This window comes from Marmota monax, unplaced genomic scaffold (assembly GCF_021218885.2).
Source record: "Marmota monax isolate L192 unplaced genomic scaffold, Marmota_monax_Labrador192_F-V1.1 WCK01_AAM20220418_F8-fsc00024, whole genome shotgun sequence".
Lineage (NCBI taxonomy): Eukaryota > Metazoa > Chordata > Mammalia > Rodentia > Sciuridae > Marmota > Marmota monax.
This window is the reverse complement of record NW_026695224.1, coordinates 24,314,541-24,335,143: the sequence shown is the minus strand read 5'-3', so window position 1 is coordinate 24,335,143 and position 20,603 is coordinate 24,314,541. Positions and strand designations below refer to the sequence as shown.

Sequence of the window (20,603 nt, the reverse complement as noted above, 5' to 3'; positions counted from 1 at the left end):
GGCCATGGCGAACTTGCGGTTTTTCTGTTCCTGCTTATCCGTCTGAGACATATGTATCCCACGGGAATGCCTTGACCTTTTCTGGTCTGATGGACTTATTGTTAAGGGAGGTTTCAGTACCTGACAATAATAGATGTTGAAACTAAATTTCTCCCCCCTCCCTCCTGCTTTTGGGTAGTTTTCCACTTCTGCTGCTTGGGGTATAAAAAAAGGTGTGTTAGCAATAAAGATTATTGACTCCTGGATGAAGAACCTTGGTGTCCTGTGTGTCTTTTAACCTCGCCGTCCCTCGCCGGACTCGGCTCCCTTGGCCGGACGCGGCAATTGGAGGTTCTCACCGAGATCCGGAAAGCAGGGGTAAGCGGACGGGGCTCACCTTCTAAGAAAGAAGGGGGAGGATTGGTTTAAAGATATTTTAAAGAGACAGGGTACGTACCATGGGTAACTCAACAGCGAAGGTTCGTCTGGCCAACGAACTGAAAGAGCTGTTAAATACACAAGGAACAGGAATAAAAACTAAGACTGCAACCGAATTCGTTGAAATTATTGCCCAGGCTTGTCCTTGGTTTCTGACAGGAGGATTTCTTAATAATAGTGACTGGGACCTGGTGAGGCATGACCTTCAGAAATTATTGAGGGACCGGGGCTCGGACAGTGTCCCAGTTGCCACCTTTTCCTTATGGAGGTTGGTAAAGGATGCTTTATTAACAGATAAAGTAAAAATCAAGGATCAGCTTGCTGAATGTGAACAGGCCCTTAATCAGGTGCAGGAGGAGCAAATGGCAGAATCCTTAAAGGATGAGGGTCCTCTTGAGGACTCGGGCTCAGGGGGTAAGAAACACCTCCAGATTTCTAAGCCCAAAAATGATCCTGAGGACCTCAGTTCTCTCTCTGAGGAAGAGGAGGGATTAGAAAGGGAGATAGAGGAATTAGAACATCGCCTTAAAAGGGCAAATGTGAGGGTGCCTAGGGCCCCCTCAGTTGCCGCACCTCCTCCCTATAATCCTGATTGGAATGAGGACGCCCCTACTAGACGGGCGGGGGTCCACTGGGGTTCTAGAGCGGCTCAGGTTTTTCCAATGATTGAAAACGCCGATGCTGATGGACAGCCGGCCAGAGCCCATGTCCCCCTAGCCTTCAAGGACACAAAACAGCTTAAGGAGGCGGTCATTAATTATGGACCTCATGCCCCTTTCACATTGACCCTCTTCGAGTCTTTCTCAGCCAGTCAACTGATACCTAATGATTGGCAGCAACTTTGCAGGGCTGTGTTATCTGGAGGGGATTTCTTATTGTGGAAAAGTGAATATCATGAAAGGTGCCGCGAGCTGGCTCAGATTAACCTGAATGCGGGCCATCAACGGCGAAATGCTGAAATGTTGACAGGAACTGGGCAGTATGCCACCATAGGCCAACAAATTAATTACGACCCAGGTGTTTATGCTCAAATAGCCTCAGCTGCAGTCCATGCCTGGAAAGCCCTGCCCATTTCTAAGACTGAAGCAAAAATTTCCAAGATCTCTCAAGGACCCTCTGAACCTTATTCGGACTTTATAGCCGGCCTAATGCAGGCTGCTGGAAAAATATTCCCTAATCTAGAACAGGCTATGCCACTTATTAGACAACTGGCATATGAAAACGCCAACACTTACTGCCAAAATGCTATTAAGTCCTCCCGGGCCAAAAGTATAGATGACATGATTCGAGCATGCAAAGATATAGATGGGCCTCATATTACTAGTCAGGTTTTGGCTGCTGCCCTTAAGACTGGAATGCAAAAATCTGATAACAGGGGAACCCGCTCTAAGGGGTGTTTTAAGTGTGGGAAAGAGGGACATATAAGGAGAAACTGCCCGGAAAGGAGCGAGGGTGCTGGCAGAGGGATGCCTAGAATTTGTCCTAGATGTCATAAAGGAAATCATTGGAGCAGTGAGTGCAGGTCAAAATTTGACATCCAGGGTAACCCAATACCGTCGGGAAACGGGAGCAGGGGCCCGCCCCGGGCCCCGGAAGCCAAAGTGTATGGGGCAGTGCAGGGACAGAACAGTGCCCCAGGGAGTGGGCGTCTCCGCCGCCTCCCACTGACCAACCCCTTTCTATCTGGGAACTCCCCAGGGGAACACCAGGAAGCACAGGACTGGACCTCAGTTCCACCTCCCGAGCGGTATTAACTCCCCAAATGGGACCTCAGACGCTGCCTACTGGGGTTTTTGGACCCCTGCCAGAGAGGACGGTGGGACTAGTGTTGGGACGAGGTAGCGCAACTCAGTGGGGCTTGAAGATTCTTACGGGGGTTGTTGATGCTGATTATCAGGGAGAAATAAAAATAGTAGTAGAAGCTACCCAAGGAATTGTTATTCTTCCCCCCGGGGAGCGTATAGCTCAATTGCTGCTGCTACCTTTAGCTTCCATTCCTGGGCACACCCTCCGTGGGTTCCGGGGCGACGGCAGCTTTGGCTCCACTGGAACTCCCCAGGCCTTTTGGGTAGCTCATTTGGATTCGCGTCCCAACCTGACCATTGAGATACAGGACAAGGCTTTCAAGGGAATACTAGATACGGGGGCGGATGTCTCTGTCATTTCTGAAAAACAATGGCCACCTGCCTGGCCCCTCCAGAGTCCCTCGGCCATATTACAGGGGATAGGACAGACCCGACCAAAAAGAAGTACCTCCTTTTTAAAATGGAGAGATGGCGAAGGACATAGTGGCCATTTCCAGCCCTATGTAGTGACTGGACTCCCCACAAACCTTTGGGGGAGGGACTTGCTTCATCAAATGGGGGCTATTCTCACTACCCAGACTTTGAAAGGAAATAATGACTTTGTTAATGATGCAATGCTAGACATGGGATGGATCCCTGGAAGGGGACTAGGAAAGAGACATGAGGGCAGAATATCACCCGTGGATCCAGCAGAAGAGGTTACCCGGCGGGGAAGAGACCGGAGAGGACTGGGAAATTTATCCTAGGGGCCACTGAAGTGCGGCCACCTCCACTGTCCATTACTTGGTTATCAGATGACCCTGTGTGGGTAGAACAGTGGCCCCTAACTAAGGACAAATTACAGGCCGCTTCCCTATTAGTTCAAGACCAGCTTGAGTTAGGACACGTGGTGCCCTCTACCTCCCCTTGGAATACCCCTATTTTTGTTATACAAAAGGGGTCTGGGAAGTGGAGACTTCTTCAGGACCTACGAGCTATTAATAAAACTATGCAACCCATGGGACCCTTACAACCAGGGCTACCCTTTCATACTGCGATCCCAAAGGATTGGCATCTTATTGTTATAGATTTAAAAGATTGTTTCTTCTCTATCCCCTTAGACCCACGAGACCGAAAGCGTTTCGCTTTTTCCTTGCCTTCCACAAACTTTAGGGAACCTTACCAACGGTATGAATGGACTGTCCTACCTCAAGGGATGACTAATAGTCCTACAATGTGCCAATATTTTGTAGCTGAGGTTTTGCGACCCTTTCGACAGCAGTTCCCACAGCTCTACCTCATTCATTATATGGATGACATCTTACTGGCAGGGCCCAAGAAAAAAAGTCTTCTTCAATCTTATGAAGTCCTCCAATCCCTTCTAAAAGGGGCAGGGCTGGTCATAGCACCCGAAAAGGTGCAGTTTCAACACCCTTACAATTATTTGGGATACATCATTAATAACATAGGAATCTTTCCCCAGAGACCCCAGTTCCAGATAAATCAGCTCAAAACTTTACATCAGTGGCAGACATTCCTCAGAGAAATACAGTGGCTGTGCCCATCCTTTCATATTCCAACTGGAGAGCTCAAACCCCTGTATGACCTCTTGCGAGGAGATCCTTCTCCTACGTCGTGTAGAGTACCTACACCAGAAGCCTTATGAGCACTGAGGCTAATAGAAGAGGCTCTGCAGGACATGCAGATTACGCAGATAGATTATTCTCTGCCCTTGTCATTTATAGTTCTACCTTCTAAAATTACTCCCACGGGAGTGTTCTGGCAAACGGGTCCCATTTATTGGGTCCACTTGCCGGCTTCTAACCCCTGGGTACTGACTCCCTTTTATGAGCTAGTTATTAACTTAATTTGGAAGGCTAAATATTTGGGTGATGCATTGTTTGGAAAAACCTTTGACATACTTATTCAACCTTACACTCAAGATATGATACACAAGTTACAACAAGAACATGACCTTTGGTGTCTTTTCCTGTGCAGCTTCAAGGGTCAGATTGATAATCACTTCCCTAAGCATAGACTTTTGGAGGGCTTTAAAAGGTGTCCCATTATCTTCCCAAAGATTATGAAAAGGGAACCTATTCCAAAGGCCCAAACTGTATATACAGATGGGGCCAAAAATGGATTTGCCGTCGTTTTTGATGGATCTCAAATTCTCCGACAACCTGTGTCAGGTCAGTCGGCCCAAAAGGCAGAAGTTGAAGCTTTAATCATAGCTCTCAAAGTCTATAGTTCTATTCCTCTTAATGTATATACTGACAGCTTGTATGTAGCCAATCTGGCTCTAGTCATAGAAACAGCATCATATATTGGAAAGCAATCCACCATCACAGAACAACTACAGGTAGTTCAGCTTCTCATTTGGGCTAGACGAGATCCTTTATACATTGGCCACATCCGAAGCCATTCAGGGCTCCCTGGACCTTTGTCAGAGGGCAACGCAAAAGCAGACGCTGCTACTCATGCTGTTGGCCTTTCCTGTGTGACGACCGAATATGATAAGGCCTTACAATTCCATAACAAATTTCATTTAAATGCACAGTCTTTACGCTTCCACACAGGATGTTCACGAGACCAAGCTTTACAGATTGTCTCATTATGTCCAACCTGTGCACCATTTATTCATTCTCCTTCCCTTGGGGTTAATCCAAGAGGACTACAACCTAATGATGTCTGGCAAACTGATGTTACACACTTCCCTAGCTTTGGTAAGCTCTCCTTTATACATGTTTCCACTGACACATATTCTGGCTTCATTTTTGCCACCTTACATACTGGAGAGAAGGCTAAGGACGTAATCAGTCATCTTCTAAAAGCCTTTTCCTCCATGGGCACCCCACGATGCCTCAAAACCGATAATGGTCCCGCATATGTAAGCCAGGCGGTTCAACGGTTTTGCACCCAATGGGAAATTAATCATAAGACTGGAATCCCTTATAATCCACAGGGACAAGCTATCGTGGAACGAGCCCATCAACATTTAAAAACTTATTTACAAAAAACAAAAGAGGGGGAGATATACCGGAATTGTCAGGGACCACAAGCACTTCTAAGCATAACCTTATTTACTTTAAATTTTTTACTCACTGACACTGGAGGGCGCACGGCTGCACAACGCCACTTTTCCCCTCCCACTGTACAAGATGCTCAAATAAGGTGGAAAGATTTATCCACCGGAAAGTGGCAACCCCCGGCTCCACTCTTAGCTAGAGTGAGGGGAGCTGTATGTGTTTTTCCCCCAGGAACTGAGAAGCCCATTTGGATCCCGGAGCGCTGCACCAGACCGGTGAATGAAAATTCAAGACAAAATGAAGTTCCCAAGATGGCTGATCCTGCCGTTGTTGTTCTCACCCCTTCAAGTGAGTGCCGAGACACACCTCATGAGCTGGACCCCGCTTGTGGCATTCCTTCTGGACAGGTTTGCTGAAGGAGGGCTTGACCCCCCACCTGGGAATATTCATGAATATCTTTTTGGAGCCCCTTGTGAGTGTAAGGGAGGGCCCCGGCACTCGGCCCCCTCTGGTTATATCCAGAGCATTGATTGTGGGACTAAAGTAGCCTACATGGTGGCTGAACTCAATGAAAACATCAGAGGATTTAAGCAACCAAAATGGGTATGTGTTAATAAGCCCGGACTTGTTGTCCCTAATCCGACCGAGACTCTTGGAAGCTGTCCCGCCACTTGTCATTACACCCCGGCAATGCACATCTCCTGTTATACATCGGCCTCAATTTGTGTTAATAATCAAGGAAAACAGTATTTTGAGGCCATCCTAACTAACACCCGTGGAGAATGGGGGACCACTTATAATTATATTCCTTTTCTTGGTAACCGGGGAGGGGAAGGCATCACGACTCGGTTAACTGAGGCGGGATGTGAGGGCGTCGTGGGTAAACCCTCCTGCTGGCCCATGCAGGCCCCCATTGGAATCTCTGATGGAGGGGGACCCACTGATGCTATCAAACACCTTCAGGTGATTAAGCTTTTAAAGCCGGAGATCCCTAAGCCTACATACCACCCCTTGATATTGCCCAAATCCCAGTTTCCTGATTTAGATGCCAATACATTAGATATCCTAGAAACTACCTTTTCTTTACTTAACAGTTCCAACCCTACCCTTGCTGGTGATTGCTGGCTCTGCATGACGGCAGGTGCAGTCATGCCATTGGCGGTTCCCATCAATTACACCATTGATGATGACAACACATGTCAATCTGGGCTACCCTTTAAGGTGCAGCCTCTAGGTGGTTTTATGTCATGCCTTCTGGGCATGATGCAAAATAATACCTATGATGTTGATGTTGGAATCTCTTCCTTTGGAAACTGCTCATTAGTAAAGAATTACTCCTCACCTACTCCGCCCATTTGTCCCCCTAATGGTACAGTTTTTATGTGTGGTGGAAATTTAGCTTTTCCCAGGCTCCCAGCAAATTGGACTGGTGGTTGCGTTCTGGCATTACTGCTTCCTGATATCACAATTATCTCAGGAGATGAACCCCTACCCATTCCTAGCCTAGACATCTTAGTTAGAAGACACAAGAGAGCTGTGCAGGCCTTACCACTCCTTGTTGGCCTTGGAATAACCGCTGCTGTGGGTACAGGCACGGCAGGATTGGGTACGGCTATACATTCTTACCGCCGCCTATCTCAACAGCTTATAGATGATGTGCAAACCCTGTCGGGAACCATTAAAGACTTACAAGACCAGATAGACTCCCTAGCAGAAGTAGTTCTTCAGAACAGGCGGGGTTTAGACTTGCTTACTGCCAATCAAGGGGGAATTTGTTTAGCCCTTGGGGAGAGGTGCTGTTTTTATGCTAACAAATCTGGCATAGTTCGCACAAAAATTAAACAACTCCAAGAAGACCTAGAAAAAAGGAGGAGGGAATTATTTGAGAACCCTCTCTGGACTGGACTTAATGGATTTTTGCCTTATCTTCTTCCCTTATTGGGACCATTGTTAGGCCTCCTTCTAGTAGTGGCAATAGGACCCTGCATTGTAAATAAGATAGTACAATTCATTAAGGATCAAATTAATATCTTAGCCTCTAAGCCAATACAGGTTCACTATCAACGCTTGAAGATGGATGATCGCCTCTCTGAGATATACTTCAGACCTATCCAAAGATGAGTGTCCTCCTTAAAAGAAGAACTCCTGCCATATCTTTTCTCTATGCATACCTCTCCCTCTTGCTTTCCTGTACTAGGATCTTTGCTGTCTAATCTCTCGGTCCAATCACATCTGCCATTCGGCGGTGACGGTCGTGGGTCCCATAGGTGGAGACGGTTAAGCGTTTACCGCAATAATGTCTTGATAGGTCATAACACCTTGAGCTGATCTTGTAGTACCCAGTGACGGGCAACTTTCACGCTTGCTGTGCGACCTAAGACAGGGAATCGGGGCCTTCCCAGAGACGGGTAAGCATCGCAAGGGCTGTGAACGACCTAAGACAGGGGCTACTTGATTCCCACTGGCATGCAAAAAACAAAAGAGGGGGACTTGTTGGCAACAGGTCCACCTTGGCCCCTGGAGCCCTACCTCCACTAGTTTGTTCTGCATGCCAGTGTGGCCAGCTCACAAGGCCATGGCGAACTTGCGGTTTTTCTGTTCCTGCTTATCCGTCTGAGACATATGTATCCCACGGGAATGCCTTGACCTTTTCTGGTCTGATGGACTTATTGTTAAGGGAGGTTTCGGTACCTGACAATAATAGATGTTGAAACTAAATTTCTCCCCCCTCCCTCCTGCTTTTGGGTAGTTTTCCACTTCTGCTGCTTGGGGTATAAAAAAAGGTGTGTTAGCAATAAAGATTATTGACTCCTGGATGAAGAACCTTGGTGTCCTGTGTGTCTTTTAACCTCGCCGTCCCTCGCCGGACTCGGCTCCCTTGGCCGGACGCGGCAATTAACTGTTAATTTTCAACAATATATTTTCCAGTATAACACTGTTATTAAATTCTGAGGAAGAGAAAACAAGCAGGCCAATCTGAAGGCTAACTGTTCTTCTGAATATCAATGTAAAAATTCTAAATAAAGTTAGATATCATAATCCATCACCACATTAAAAGAATAATACTTCATAACCAAGTGGAGTTTATTTAGGAATGCAATGATGGCTCACTATTAGAAAATTTATCTTCATTGATGCTGGAAAAGAATTTCACAAAATTCAAAACACAGTTTTAAACAGCATTATTTTGAATAGCATTATTCTTAATAACAGGAGAATGGAAAAAGCTAAAGTATCCACCAAGAAAAGGTGGTTAAATAATTTGTGCTTCATCTAAAAGCAGATACTGTCCAAGTGTGAAAGGTATACAGTAAGGAAAGATCTCCAGGACTCATGATTAAGTGGAAAAGGCAATGTGTAGAACAATTTATATAGAATGTTATTTTGTATCAGGAAAATAAGTGTGTGTATTCAGGTTTGCATGTATTTGCATAATCCATTGAAAGGACATCCACGAAACTAATGAAACCAGAGTGGGATTTGGTGAATGTACCAGTGTGGAAACAAGATCTTTCAACATGTAATTTTAAACATTGCTTTAAGTTTGAGCATCACCCATCAAAAAACTAAAGTGAAAAAGGATTTAAAGACCCCTCAATAAATATGTAAAATTGCTAAATGGCACTAGCAGTGCAAGAAATATAAAATAAAATAATATGCTGTCTCATAACCATCAATTTAACAAACAAACAAAAAATCAAGCAATTTGACAATACAGTTTTGGCAATATATCAGCAAGGATATGTAAAAATAAGAATTTTCATATACTGCTGATAAAAGCATGAATTGGTATAGTCACTTGACAAACCAACTTAGTATTCAGTGTATCTCAGGATAAATTATCCTTATAACTCAACAATTGCCCTTGTAGGTATTTACCCCAAGAAAAACTCTCACACAACTGCAGAAGGCTAATGTACAAAGATGCTCAATGCAGCATTGTCTGTAAGAGAACAAAACAAAACATAACAACAACAACAAAACAAAAACAAAAATAGGAACAGCCTAAATATTTAAGGGAGAACAGACAGATAAATTATATTACTTTCACATCCTGAAATGTGGCACTTAATCAAACTAAATCAGAACAATGTGTATCTATGTATTTAAATCTTTAAAACACCATGTTCAGTGGAAAATAAAAGAAGCAAATCAGAGAATGGTATCTGCAGTGTAATACAATTTATGTGAAGTTTAAAAACGATCAAGATATCACTATACATTGTTTATGGATAAGTAAATTTGTAGGAATAGCATAAAAATGCACCCAACGCAGCTCTTCTAAGGAGTAAGATTTGGGGATTGGATCAGAAAAGAGTAATGCAGTAGCTTTAACCCAATAATCAGTTGAATTATCCCCCAAAAATGAAAGCCCTGAAAGAACTGCATATGGCAAAATGTTGAAATGAACTAAATAAAACAGGTGTTGATTTCATTATTCTCTATGCTTTTGTGGTTATTTGAAATATTTCATTGTTTAAAATTTAATCAAAAAAGATCCAAGGGCTTATTTCACACAAATCTAAGGGGTAGGGGACTAATATCATCAATTTGAGTTGGTTACAGCAAAAATGTTCCTTCCCAGAAATACAGCAAGAGCTATTATATTTTTTTCAAGAACCATCTAATATTAATTTTTGTTCACTGCTATTTCCTCTCCTCCCAATCATCAGATCCACCAAGATAAGGAAGCAATAACTCTTCTTCTGTCCTCAAAGCTGTTGAGGTACTCGATTTTTACACCTACTTGCATAAAGACAACCTTACGAAGGGCACCCAGCTACTTAGAAGACTAATAGGATGGAGGCTTAGTTGCCCCTGTGGGAACAGAGAGGGCTGCCATGTCTCAGTATGATCATTTTTTGTGCCCTTGGAGAGCTGTTCCCACTCTGGTTTGGTTTCTGGAGTTGAATGCTGCAATCATTGTAGATGGGGTTAGCCGCATCATTTATTATGTCCCAGTAAAGATATATTTTGTGGAAGGTCTCATTACCTTTTTGCCAGTTTCGCTACTATCAATCAAGCAGAAACAAATATGAACAAAACTAATTTTACAACAATAAATGTGAAGCTAGCTATATACACAATACATCTCATACTGTAGTCTCAGGACTTTCAGACAACAGAGGACACTAAATAAAATATATGAGTGGAGCCATAGATTCTCCAGGGAATAGGTTCATGGAAAGAGTGTTTCCCATCTCTTGGTTGCAGCAGGGTCAAATTCACCACCATAGTGTACTGCTGAACCAAATTTCTTTGGAAATACCCTTTTCCTTGTTCAGGAAACTGAAATTAAGCAACTTGACTGAGCTTACACAGCAAAGCCAAAATTGGTATTATTAATCTGCAGAGGCAACATAGATCTGTAGGGAGTACATTAACTTTAGCAGATCCCAAATCCCAAAGCTGGGTTCAAATTCCAGCTTTACTTAGGTGTAAAGTCATTAAACTCAGTATACTCATCTCAAAAAATGAAGTTTAAAAACTGTCCTCTAATTTCCCTCTAAATACTAACACCTAATGATTAGACAGTCTTGCCTTGTTAGGCAATTGAGAGAAACCTCATCCCACCCCCTAAACAATGTCTGACAATCAGGGATTGTCCTAACTTCTACTAGTCCCTACCCTAAGACATGGAATAAGGAATGAAGAAAAGAAAACTAGGTCAAGGAAGGTTTCCATAGTCTCTAAAACCACCTCAAAACATTTGTTTCTTTTGCAACAACTATGTTTTGCTAGATTTTCTAATTATAATGGCACACATTCATACTTAATTGTGATAACCACATAACTGAAACAAAGTTCGTGCAGGCAATTTTGCACAGATATATTTAGATATTATTTAGTAGTTTTAACTTGCAAAGTATATCACACTCCATTACTTACTATATCATACTTCATTATTCCTTTTATTGGCCTTTACTAGGAAAAAAAGAAATTCTTTATGGTTTTAGAAAGTATACTAAAATAAAATACATAAATGACCATAAAACTGCCCTGTGAAGTACTAATATTATGATTGCTTATATATTTAATAATAGAACATCATCACACCTTTGGGGGGAAAAGCCTACCAGCCAACTTCTGACTCCTAAACTCAAATATCTCCTTTTCATTAAGAGGCATAACACTTTTTAAAGTGCTGAATAAGCATATCAGCGCTATTTCCTGACTATGCCAATAGTTAATGTCCTCTAAGGTGACAGTAACCTCACCAGGCACTTAAGAAGAAAAAACTGCTGCACTCCTATTTCTAGTACTCATTCAAGTCACCAAATGTTCAGGAAGAATGCCATTTTCAAAGCTTGCTCTGAATACTGATATCTGCATGAATCCTTCAGATTATGTAAAGTTTCTCACTACTCAGTTGAAAATTGAAAGATTTAAGCGATTAACCATTTGTTTCTTAAGAGTCAAATTACCTTCCCTTCTGAATGACAGAGCTGTGCACTAGTTCTGTTTTTGTTTTCACTGTGTTGGCACCAACGTAGCCTGGAGTCGTCCTATCTTTAATCTCTTTTGGAGAGGGGTGGGTTTATAAAAGGTACCACATTCCTTCAGTGCTTTCGCGGTTTTAAATTATAATTAAAAGGCAATAGAATCATTTCTGTGGCAAACTCAGTTGCCTAAATAAACTTGATAATACCCCACAGGGAGAAAGAAGGAAGGAGGAGGGAAGAATTCTAGTTCAGGAAAAGTTAAGGATGGTGGAATATGATAGACATCATCATCCAAATTCCATGTATGAGGACACGAATTGGTGTCAACATACTTTATATACAACCAGAGATATGAAAAACTTTGCCATATACATGTAATAAGAATTGTAATGCATTCCACTGTCATTTTATCTTTTTGAAAAATCAATAAAAAAGAAAGAAATATCAGATATTAGTGAAGCATTATACGTGAACTCCTTAAGTTCTAGGGCACTGGTTTGAACTCTTTATCAGAAAAAGCAAAGTAATCTCCCAGCTGATTTTATCAAGAATATAGTCAGTAAAGGACATGATGGAACAAACACAGCTGTTTGAGACTTGACTGAGTACTTCCCACTGGTGAGACCATCAAGAAAGTGTGAAGAAGAGACTTTTAACAATAATCCATATTAAATTTCCCTCCTCCAATCAATTCATACTTCCAATAGCTGCAGAAAGTTCAATAAATGCTTATTTAATGAAATGGGAAGCCCATTATCACAGCTGCTTAGAAAAGCTCCATAATTAATGATGTAAAGGCATTCATTACTGTTTTTCATTAATAGAAGGTTATAGGTTCTGGTCATTGATGACCACAATACAGATGAAAGTATGTTCTTATCAGCAGTTAATTTTATGTAAGGAAAAATGCTACAGGACATTTCACCTCTGTTTTCAATATTCAGAGAAAAAAAAACTTCATTCATTTACCAAACTTAATATAAGAACCTCAGGGTGTGGAGACCAATTTCTGCAAGCAATTAAACTTTAATATACAAATATTCATTGTATATTCATTAACCTACCTCTCCTTTAGCAGAAGACTAAAAATATGAGCATAATTCCATATACTTATTTAAAAGTAAAGTATGGATCCAGGGCCTTCGGGAGAATGCAGCTGTTTTTCAAAGATAACAGATTGAGGGAGTAAAAGTGTAGACAAGGGAGACATCCAAGATGGTACAAAAGGCAGTGCCCAGGAGTTAAGAGTGAGTCTGATTTCGAACTGTGCTTTTACTAGTCATGAGACCTGGGCAAGCCACTCAATTTCATAGGGATTTAGTTTTTCATCTCTAAAAATCTAAGGACTGGATTCAATTATCATTGAAGTCCTCTTTCAAGTTTTTATAAGTTAAGCTCTAATTTATTTGGTCTCAAAACCTAACCAAATAATTTTTTTGAGATTATATCCCCAGCATACAAAGATTTATTGATTTATAAATTATATCCATATACTAGAGTTTTTTTCCCTATGTCAAATGTATTAAAAACACACTGAAAATATTAAAAAGGATGATATAAAGAGGAAATAAATAATATTTTAAAGGTGATTTAACATTATTTGCCAACAATTAATTATTTTCTAAAAGGATTGACTATTCTTTTTCAAACTCCTGGTTTAAAACCTGTGATATAATGACCCGAGGTAATTCAAAGTTCACATTTTTTTCTGATACTTAGTTTTAGGGACTGACATAAACAAAACTTTTCCCTCACAAAGATGTGGAAATCCAGATGGAAAAATTTCATCACTTAGTTTATTAACACTCATTATTTTTCAACTTCATACACTATCAACACTAATAACACAAAGCCTGTAGTTAGAACTCACCTAATACTGTTCCCAGAGAGGTAACAATCCCTTAATAGTCTGTTAGAAACTTCAAACTCAAATAATTTCATTCAACATAAAAGGATTGTTTGAATGGTGCAATTATAAGATAAAGATTTTTCAGACTGGATTAAAAAAAAAAAACCACCTGGTGACACTTCCAAATGTCACATTTTAAACATGAAGACATAGAAGAGTTGAAAGTGAGATGATGAACAGAATATACTATGTCCACACTAATCAAAAGAGAGTTCTACACTACATAAATGTCAGATCAAGTAGACTTTACTGTCAGAAATCTTACTGAAGATGAAGAGATATTTCACAATGGTTAAATGGCTAATTCAACAGGAAGTTCTACTAATCCTAAATGTGTACATAACAATTATCATAGCCTCCAAGTATGTTAAGTGGAAATTAATAACACTAGATCCTTAATCATAGGTGCAGATTTTAATAGCATCTCACAATAACAGGTAAAATACGGACACAAAAATTTAGTACAGATATAGACTAAATGACATGATTGTAAACAACCTTGACCTAATTGACATTTATAGAACTTGTACCTTTTTCAAGTACATGACAATATCGACCGAAATGGAACACATTCTGGGCTATAATGTAAGTCCTAATTAACTTCAAGGCCTGAAATCCTATTGAATTTGCCTTCTGACACAGGAGGAAATAAACTAGAAATCAGTAACAAAAAGATAACTACAGAGTTTCCTAGTGTTTTAATCTTAATCAACATATTGCTAACTAGCCCATGAGTCAAAGAAAAATTAAAATAGAAATTCTAAAGTACTTTCAAGTAAGTGTTAAGGAAAATGAAACATGTAAAAGTACATGAGTTGAAGACTAATTTAGCTTAAGAGGAAAAAAAATTTGACTTATTATAAAAGAAAGAATGTTAAAAATCAATGCTCTGATCATCCCTTCCAAGTTGAGAAAAAAATACAAGAAATGAATCCTGAAGAAAATAGAGGGAATGAGATAACAAAGAAGAGACAACAATAAAATTGAAAATAAATAAAAGATAAAAATCAACTAAAAGTTGGTTCTTTAATAAACTAATAAAACTAATAGAGTCATAACAATACAGATCAAGATAAAAAAAAGACAAGTGGAGATACAAATTACTCATATAATGGAAAGTGGAAAGACTCAAAGATCCCAGTTACATTACAAAGATTATGAATGGCTATTCTGAAATAATTTTATGCTGATGAATTTAAGATTTCACATTATATGGAAATTTCTTTGGGAAAACAGTTTAAGAATTTGAATCAATTACTAAAGTCCTGCACTTCTTAAGAAAAAAGATGATTTGAACAATGAATTTTTCAATCATTTAAAAAAGTAATAACACACACACACACACAAGCTTTTCCAGAGAATAAAATCAGATAATAATTCTGAGCTTCTTGTTTTATAAGACCAATTTGTTTTGTCATACCAAAACCTGATAAGGTCATTACAAGAAAAGAAAATTACAGGCCAAGTTTTCTCATGGATGTCACATTCTCAAACAAAATGTTAGCAAATAATCCAGCAATTTATTAAAATAATAGTATTAAAACATTGAGTTCATCCAAGAATTTAGCATTTCAAATCAGTCACTGCATTGGAAGAATAGAAGTGCAATAATAGATGCCAATGTCATAAATACACAAAAAGTATTGGGCATCTTTTACTACCCATTCAAGATTAAAAGATTCTGAAATCTAGGGAGTGAAGGGAATGCTCTTAATCTGACACTGAATCTACTAAAAACCCCAACATCAAACATCAAACTGGAATAAACTCTAGTCAGTTTTCCAGAACAAGACAGTGAGAACTGAGAAGAGCCAGTAACATGTGTAAGGGAAAAGAAAAAGAGACACACGGCCCCTCCTCATGCATGCACACAGCTCAATCAGAGATGGATCACTGACTTAAATACCGACACTAAAACTATATATAACCTTTGAAGAAGTAAAGACAAGAGAATCTATTCATGATCGTGGAGAAGGCAAACCCCTTTTAACAAGGAAGCAAAAAGCATTATTCTGAAAAGAAAAAAAAATAGTCAACGTGGATTTCACCAAAATTAAAAAGTTATTGCTCATCAAGAAATATCACCAAGGAAATGAAAAGGCAAGTTATAGACTGGGGGAAAAGATGAATAATACATAGATCTACCAAATGACTAGTATTTAGAGTATCCAGTTATACCAGATACTTAAAAATTAATAACAGAAGGGAAAAAGGAGCAGAAGTCTTAAATGGACACTTAGATATCAAAATAGCTCAAAAGCACGCAGAAAGGTATTCAACATCATTAATCATTAGGAAAACAAAAATTAAAACCAAAACAATATTTATTGGCAAGAATGAGAAGCAATTGGAATGCTCACACTTCATTGGTGGAAATGCAAAATGACACGAGTACCTTGGAAAACTGAGCTCTGCTTTTATATGTCTACAAGGGTCAAAAGTGTCCTATTTCATCTAAGCTAGTTCAAATTGGGCTTCTCTTGCCAGTAGCCAATGAACCATGGCGAACACTAACAGGTAAAAACAGGTTATGTGTTGTAATGCTGGGCCACATGGAGCCAGGACCACTAAACTACAGATCATGAGGCAGGGGCTTGAGTTGTCCTGTTCAGATGCATACTCACAGAGCCAGCAACTCTGAACTGTCACCTAGATGTCATTTATAACTCTTTCCTTTGCTGTGTACTTCTGTTTTCTCCCTACAAGCAGATTCTCTGGTTAAATCAACAACAAATGGGTAAAACTTCAATAGATGAATGGATAAGGAAATGTGATTATATATATATATATATTTTTTTTTCATTAAATGGAATATTACTCAGCTTTAAAGAAGAATGAAATTATGGCATTTGCCAGTAAATGGATGGAGTTGGAGAATATCATGCTAAGTGGAATAAGCCAATCCCAAATAACCAAAGTCTGATTTTTATCTAATATGTGGATGCTAATTCATAATAAGGGGGTGAGTACTAGAGAAAAATAGAGTTACCTTAGATTAGTTAGAGGGGAGTGAAAGGAGGGGAGGGGACATTGGGATAGGAAGGATAGTAGAACGAAACAGACATTATTATTTTATGTATGTATGTATATATGTATATGTATGTATGTATGTATGTATATATATATATAACTACATGACCCATGTGATTCTATAACATATATAATCAGAAAAATGAGAAATTATACCCATCTCTGTATGATATATCAAAGTGCATAAATGCATTCTACTGTCATGTATAACTAATTAAAACAAATTTTAAAAAACGAAATGAGAAACAAATGAGAAAAATCATAAAGTAAGAAAAGGGAATGATAAAATATTAATTTGAAAATGAGCTTTTGAGATGGCATAATGCCCATGCAGGCTACTGTTTATAAGTTAAACAATTGCAAAAATAATGTGATTTCATGATTACATAGGTGTGGCCAAGAAAATGCTAGTGGTGATGGTTACCATCCTACATTCCTATAGTTATTAAGTAAGATGTCTGCATGTTCTAAAGACTGAAGTAACTGGATCTTACCTAGGTGACTAATGGGCACATACAAAACGTTTTGAGCTTGGACATATATTTTAAAAATGTTACACAAATACAACAGTAAGTCAAATGGAAAACCCATGGGGGTATCCATTAATTCAAGTTTTCATTCACATGGATCTAGCCTCACCCACCTGTATAACTTTGGGTCTAATTTCTTTCCTGAGCACAGTATTCCTCAGGCTTTCAAGCGCTGGGGAATAGATGAGATTTATATCTGGCTCAACATCTTTTCCAATGAAGACATTTGTTCTTCTGTTCTTTACCTCGTGGATCTTAGCTTACTCTGATACAGTCAAACACTGTTTCTAGTTGATCTTCATTACATCTCCCACCTGACCTTTCTTAATGTGTTGAATTCTAAACGGAGAATAGCCCATACCTGTGTCATAACACACGACAAGCCTCCCACTGTGATTGCCAATGGTCTGCGGCTCAAACTCTACTTCCAGTTGCGTGGACTCCCCCACGTTAAGAATTCCATCCGTGGGCTTCACAGAGAAAGGCCTGCAACAGGTATGGAGATACAGCATCAGAGCACACTTTGAACCCGTGTGAGAGGAGGAGAGGAGACGCACGTCAGGTCGGACACAGCAGCTTCAGGGTCCAGTAGGAAAGTATGCCCTTCTCCCTAATGTGAAAGAACTTCAGCTTTAATGTTAAAATAACAGTAACAGATCAGCAAACATGAGAGAAACTTAAATGATGGGATAATATTCTTGTTTGTGTCCTTGCCGTTCATCCCTTCTTTTAACATTCATGCAGTATTCCTGCTGGGCTCTTGCATTGGGTTAGGGTGACAGCAAACAAATAAAGTCCAGTCTGTGTCCTCCAGACTAAGATTTCATTAAGGGACAGACTTAAAACGTATATGCAAAGCTGTGGCTTCCAAGGGGTAAAACATCAAATTTCATGAAGTCCTGTGGACAGAGGGTACCATAGTAGAAAAACATACCCAAAAGGAAAGTGATGGTATAAGAAATTCCAAAGACAGTTTAACAAAGATCTATTTTAAGGGGGTGGTGGGAGGAGTATAGGGAACTACCAGAAATGATGCAATAGCCCAGGGTTAGTAGCAGTTGAGCTGTCACCATCTCTAGGCCCAAAGGACCATGAGGAAGGAATGATTTTGAAACCCACATGAGAGTCCTTAAGAGAAGCCCCCTTGTGAGGGGAAAGGAACCTTAGTCAAAGGAGATGGCCAGCCTAGGTGGGCCCACAGTGAACACAGTGGGGTAAAATCAGCCTGCCCAAGTGCCTGTGGGGACTGTCCTTGGCTGAGGCCATCCAGAAGCCAGAAGGCACTTGGGCCTGTTGACCCAGGCACAGAGGTCAGCTTCCTGGACAAGAAGAGGCAGCAGGAAGGCAGAGAGTGCATTTGGAAAGACAAGCAGGATAAGGTCTATGCTTTCATAATAGAATATGGGGGTGCATTGTGGGGAGTGAGTGTGGTTTGGGGAACAGCAAACGGTTTTGCCTAATTGTCCTGGGAGGTACTATCAAAAGAGAAGCCGGATCTGATCATGAAGTACCTTAAATAACTTACAGAGTTCTTCCTTCTAAATAGGAAACTCGGGCCATTTAATTATTTTCACGGTCCATTTCACTTCTTTAAATTGCTAGTTTTTCAAAGTAATGTGTTGTACAATCTATCTGGCAGCAAAGCTGTTTCTGATTATTTACTTCGATCACAACAGTTTTCAGAGTCATCATTCCTTAAATATTTGCTTTAGATAATGAACTCAGTTCCAGAAAACCTAAGCTTTCTGTTATGAGGGTACAGAGCTTCTGGCCAGGCTAAGGCTGGGTGGTACCTAAGATTCTTCCTTCGGGACCCCTCGAGCCTCTTGGCACTGGTGCCTCGGGGACAGTTTTTAATTTTCTCTGGTGCTCTCTACTCTGATGTCCCTTCCTTTCACTTCTTGACATCCCCCTTCTTTTTTCTGTCCTTCCCTCTACTCCTTGTACCTATTCTATTGCAAGCACCAGGCATTGCCGTAGAGGCCTCTTGGAATGGAGGTTCCAGAGGCCAGGTGGGAGCGAGTCCCAATGCAGCGAGTCCACAACCCTGCTCTGCCATGACCTTCAGTTTCCTTATCTACAGAGCAAGGGCCATGATGCACCTACTTCGTAGAGTTATATTGCAGACTAAAGGGATCAGGACAGGTAAAGTGCTTGGAATAGTGGCTGGCACGTAGGAGATGCTGTGTAAGGGCTTATTATTATGTTTGTTATTGCTGTTTTTATCTCCCTCACTGGCAGTTCTGAGGTACTGGAAGACAAACCTGAGGATGAGTTTGGGTGTTAAGACAAGTTCAACCTTGTTATCATTCTCCCCTCCGTCCTTCCCACAGCTCCAGAGACACTGTAAAACATTTCCACAACACATCAATGTGTTCAAACACCTTCGGTAGTCCTCAGGGTCAGTGTAATAAAGTTCAAATCCTAGGCATCCACGGTCTCACACAATCTGCTCCCAACCAGGTTTCACATTTTGAGAATACATACCTCTGCCCAAATATCCCTTGCACCTGTCACATTCCCAGGTGGGGTGAGTGGGAAACCATGGTCTCTTCGTCCACAAGCTCCCTCAGCACTACACCTGTTCTGCCTTCCAAGTAGATTGTGCCCCTTGTAACAATCCAGAACCGCTAGGGTCGTATCAGAACACCCAGCCCTTCCCTGGTGCCTCCTCCTTCCAAAGTGGCCGACCACATTCCACACTCAGTCCCCTTTTCAAACAGAACCTGCTTATGCAAAGCTCCTGGTGTGGTACACACAATAGAGTTCCTTCCCATGGAATTTGGGTTTTCTCTCCTCTTCTGTCAATAGTTTCTAGCCATTGCAAGAAGCAGGTATGGAAAGTAATGTTAGAAACTAACACAGAGGGCTGGGGTTGTGGCTCAGCCCTAGAGCACTCACCTAGCACGCGCGAGGCCCTGGGTTCGATCCTCAGCACCACATAAAAATAAATTAATTAGTTAAGATATTGTATCCAACTGCAACTGAAAAATAAATATTAAAAAAAAAAAGAAAGAAACTAACACAGAAAGAAGTTTAAAGAAACAGCCTCTGAAGGAGAGCAGATCCATGGGCACAGACTCCATTCTGGAGAGTATTTTACATATGTCAATTCTTGTAATCCTCCAAAATACCTTTAAAAAGTACGTATTGGTATTTGTGTTTTAGATATGAAAATATAGATGACCCCAAGAGGTAGGCAACATGCCCAAGGTTGCCCAGCCAGATGGTGGGAGAGCTGGGAGGGAAGCTGCCTCAGGTCCCCTGCTCTGTCCCTCTGCCCCAAGCCACCCCTGAACATGGAAGCCATCATTGTACCCCACACACAGTTCTCTACTCCCAGGAGCCTCTCGGAGAGGTTGTTGAATTGCATTACAGTCAAATCCTAAAGGGGAATAAAAATATTTTCATTCATTCTTTAACTTTTATAACATCTTGGTGAAACAGAAAAGGACTAAACT

General features: G+C 40.7%; 1 protein-coding gene across 8 annotated transcripts in view; it reads right to left on the bottom strand.

Moving 5' to 3' along the window:
* The window catches only part of Hydin (HYDIN axonemal central pair apparatus protein), a 398,809-nt gene that overhangs the window by 277,476 nt on the left and 100,730 nt on the right, over positions 1-20,603 (bottom strand). For 7 of the 8 annotated variants that reach the window (XR_009225878.1, XR_009225879.1, XM_058575799.1 and 4 more), the window contains one exon: positions 17,504-17,628. Coding sequence is in view for 5 of the 8 variants with exons in the window: in XM_058575799.1 (XP_058431782.1) it covers positions 17,504-17,628 (125 nt within the window). In the remaining 3 variants the exon portion in view is untranslated. Of the gene's footprint in view, positions 1-17,503; positions 17,629-20,603 lie in introns of those variants that run through there. The other variant, XM_058575801.1, reaches the window with a different exon arrangement.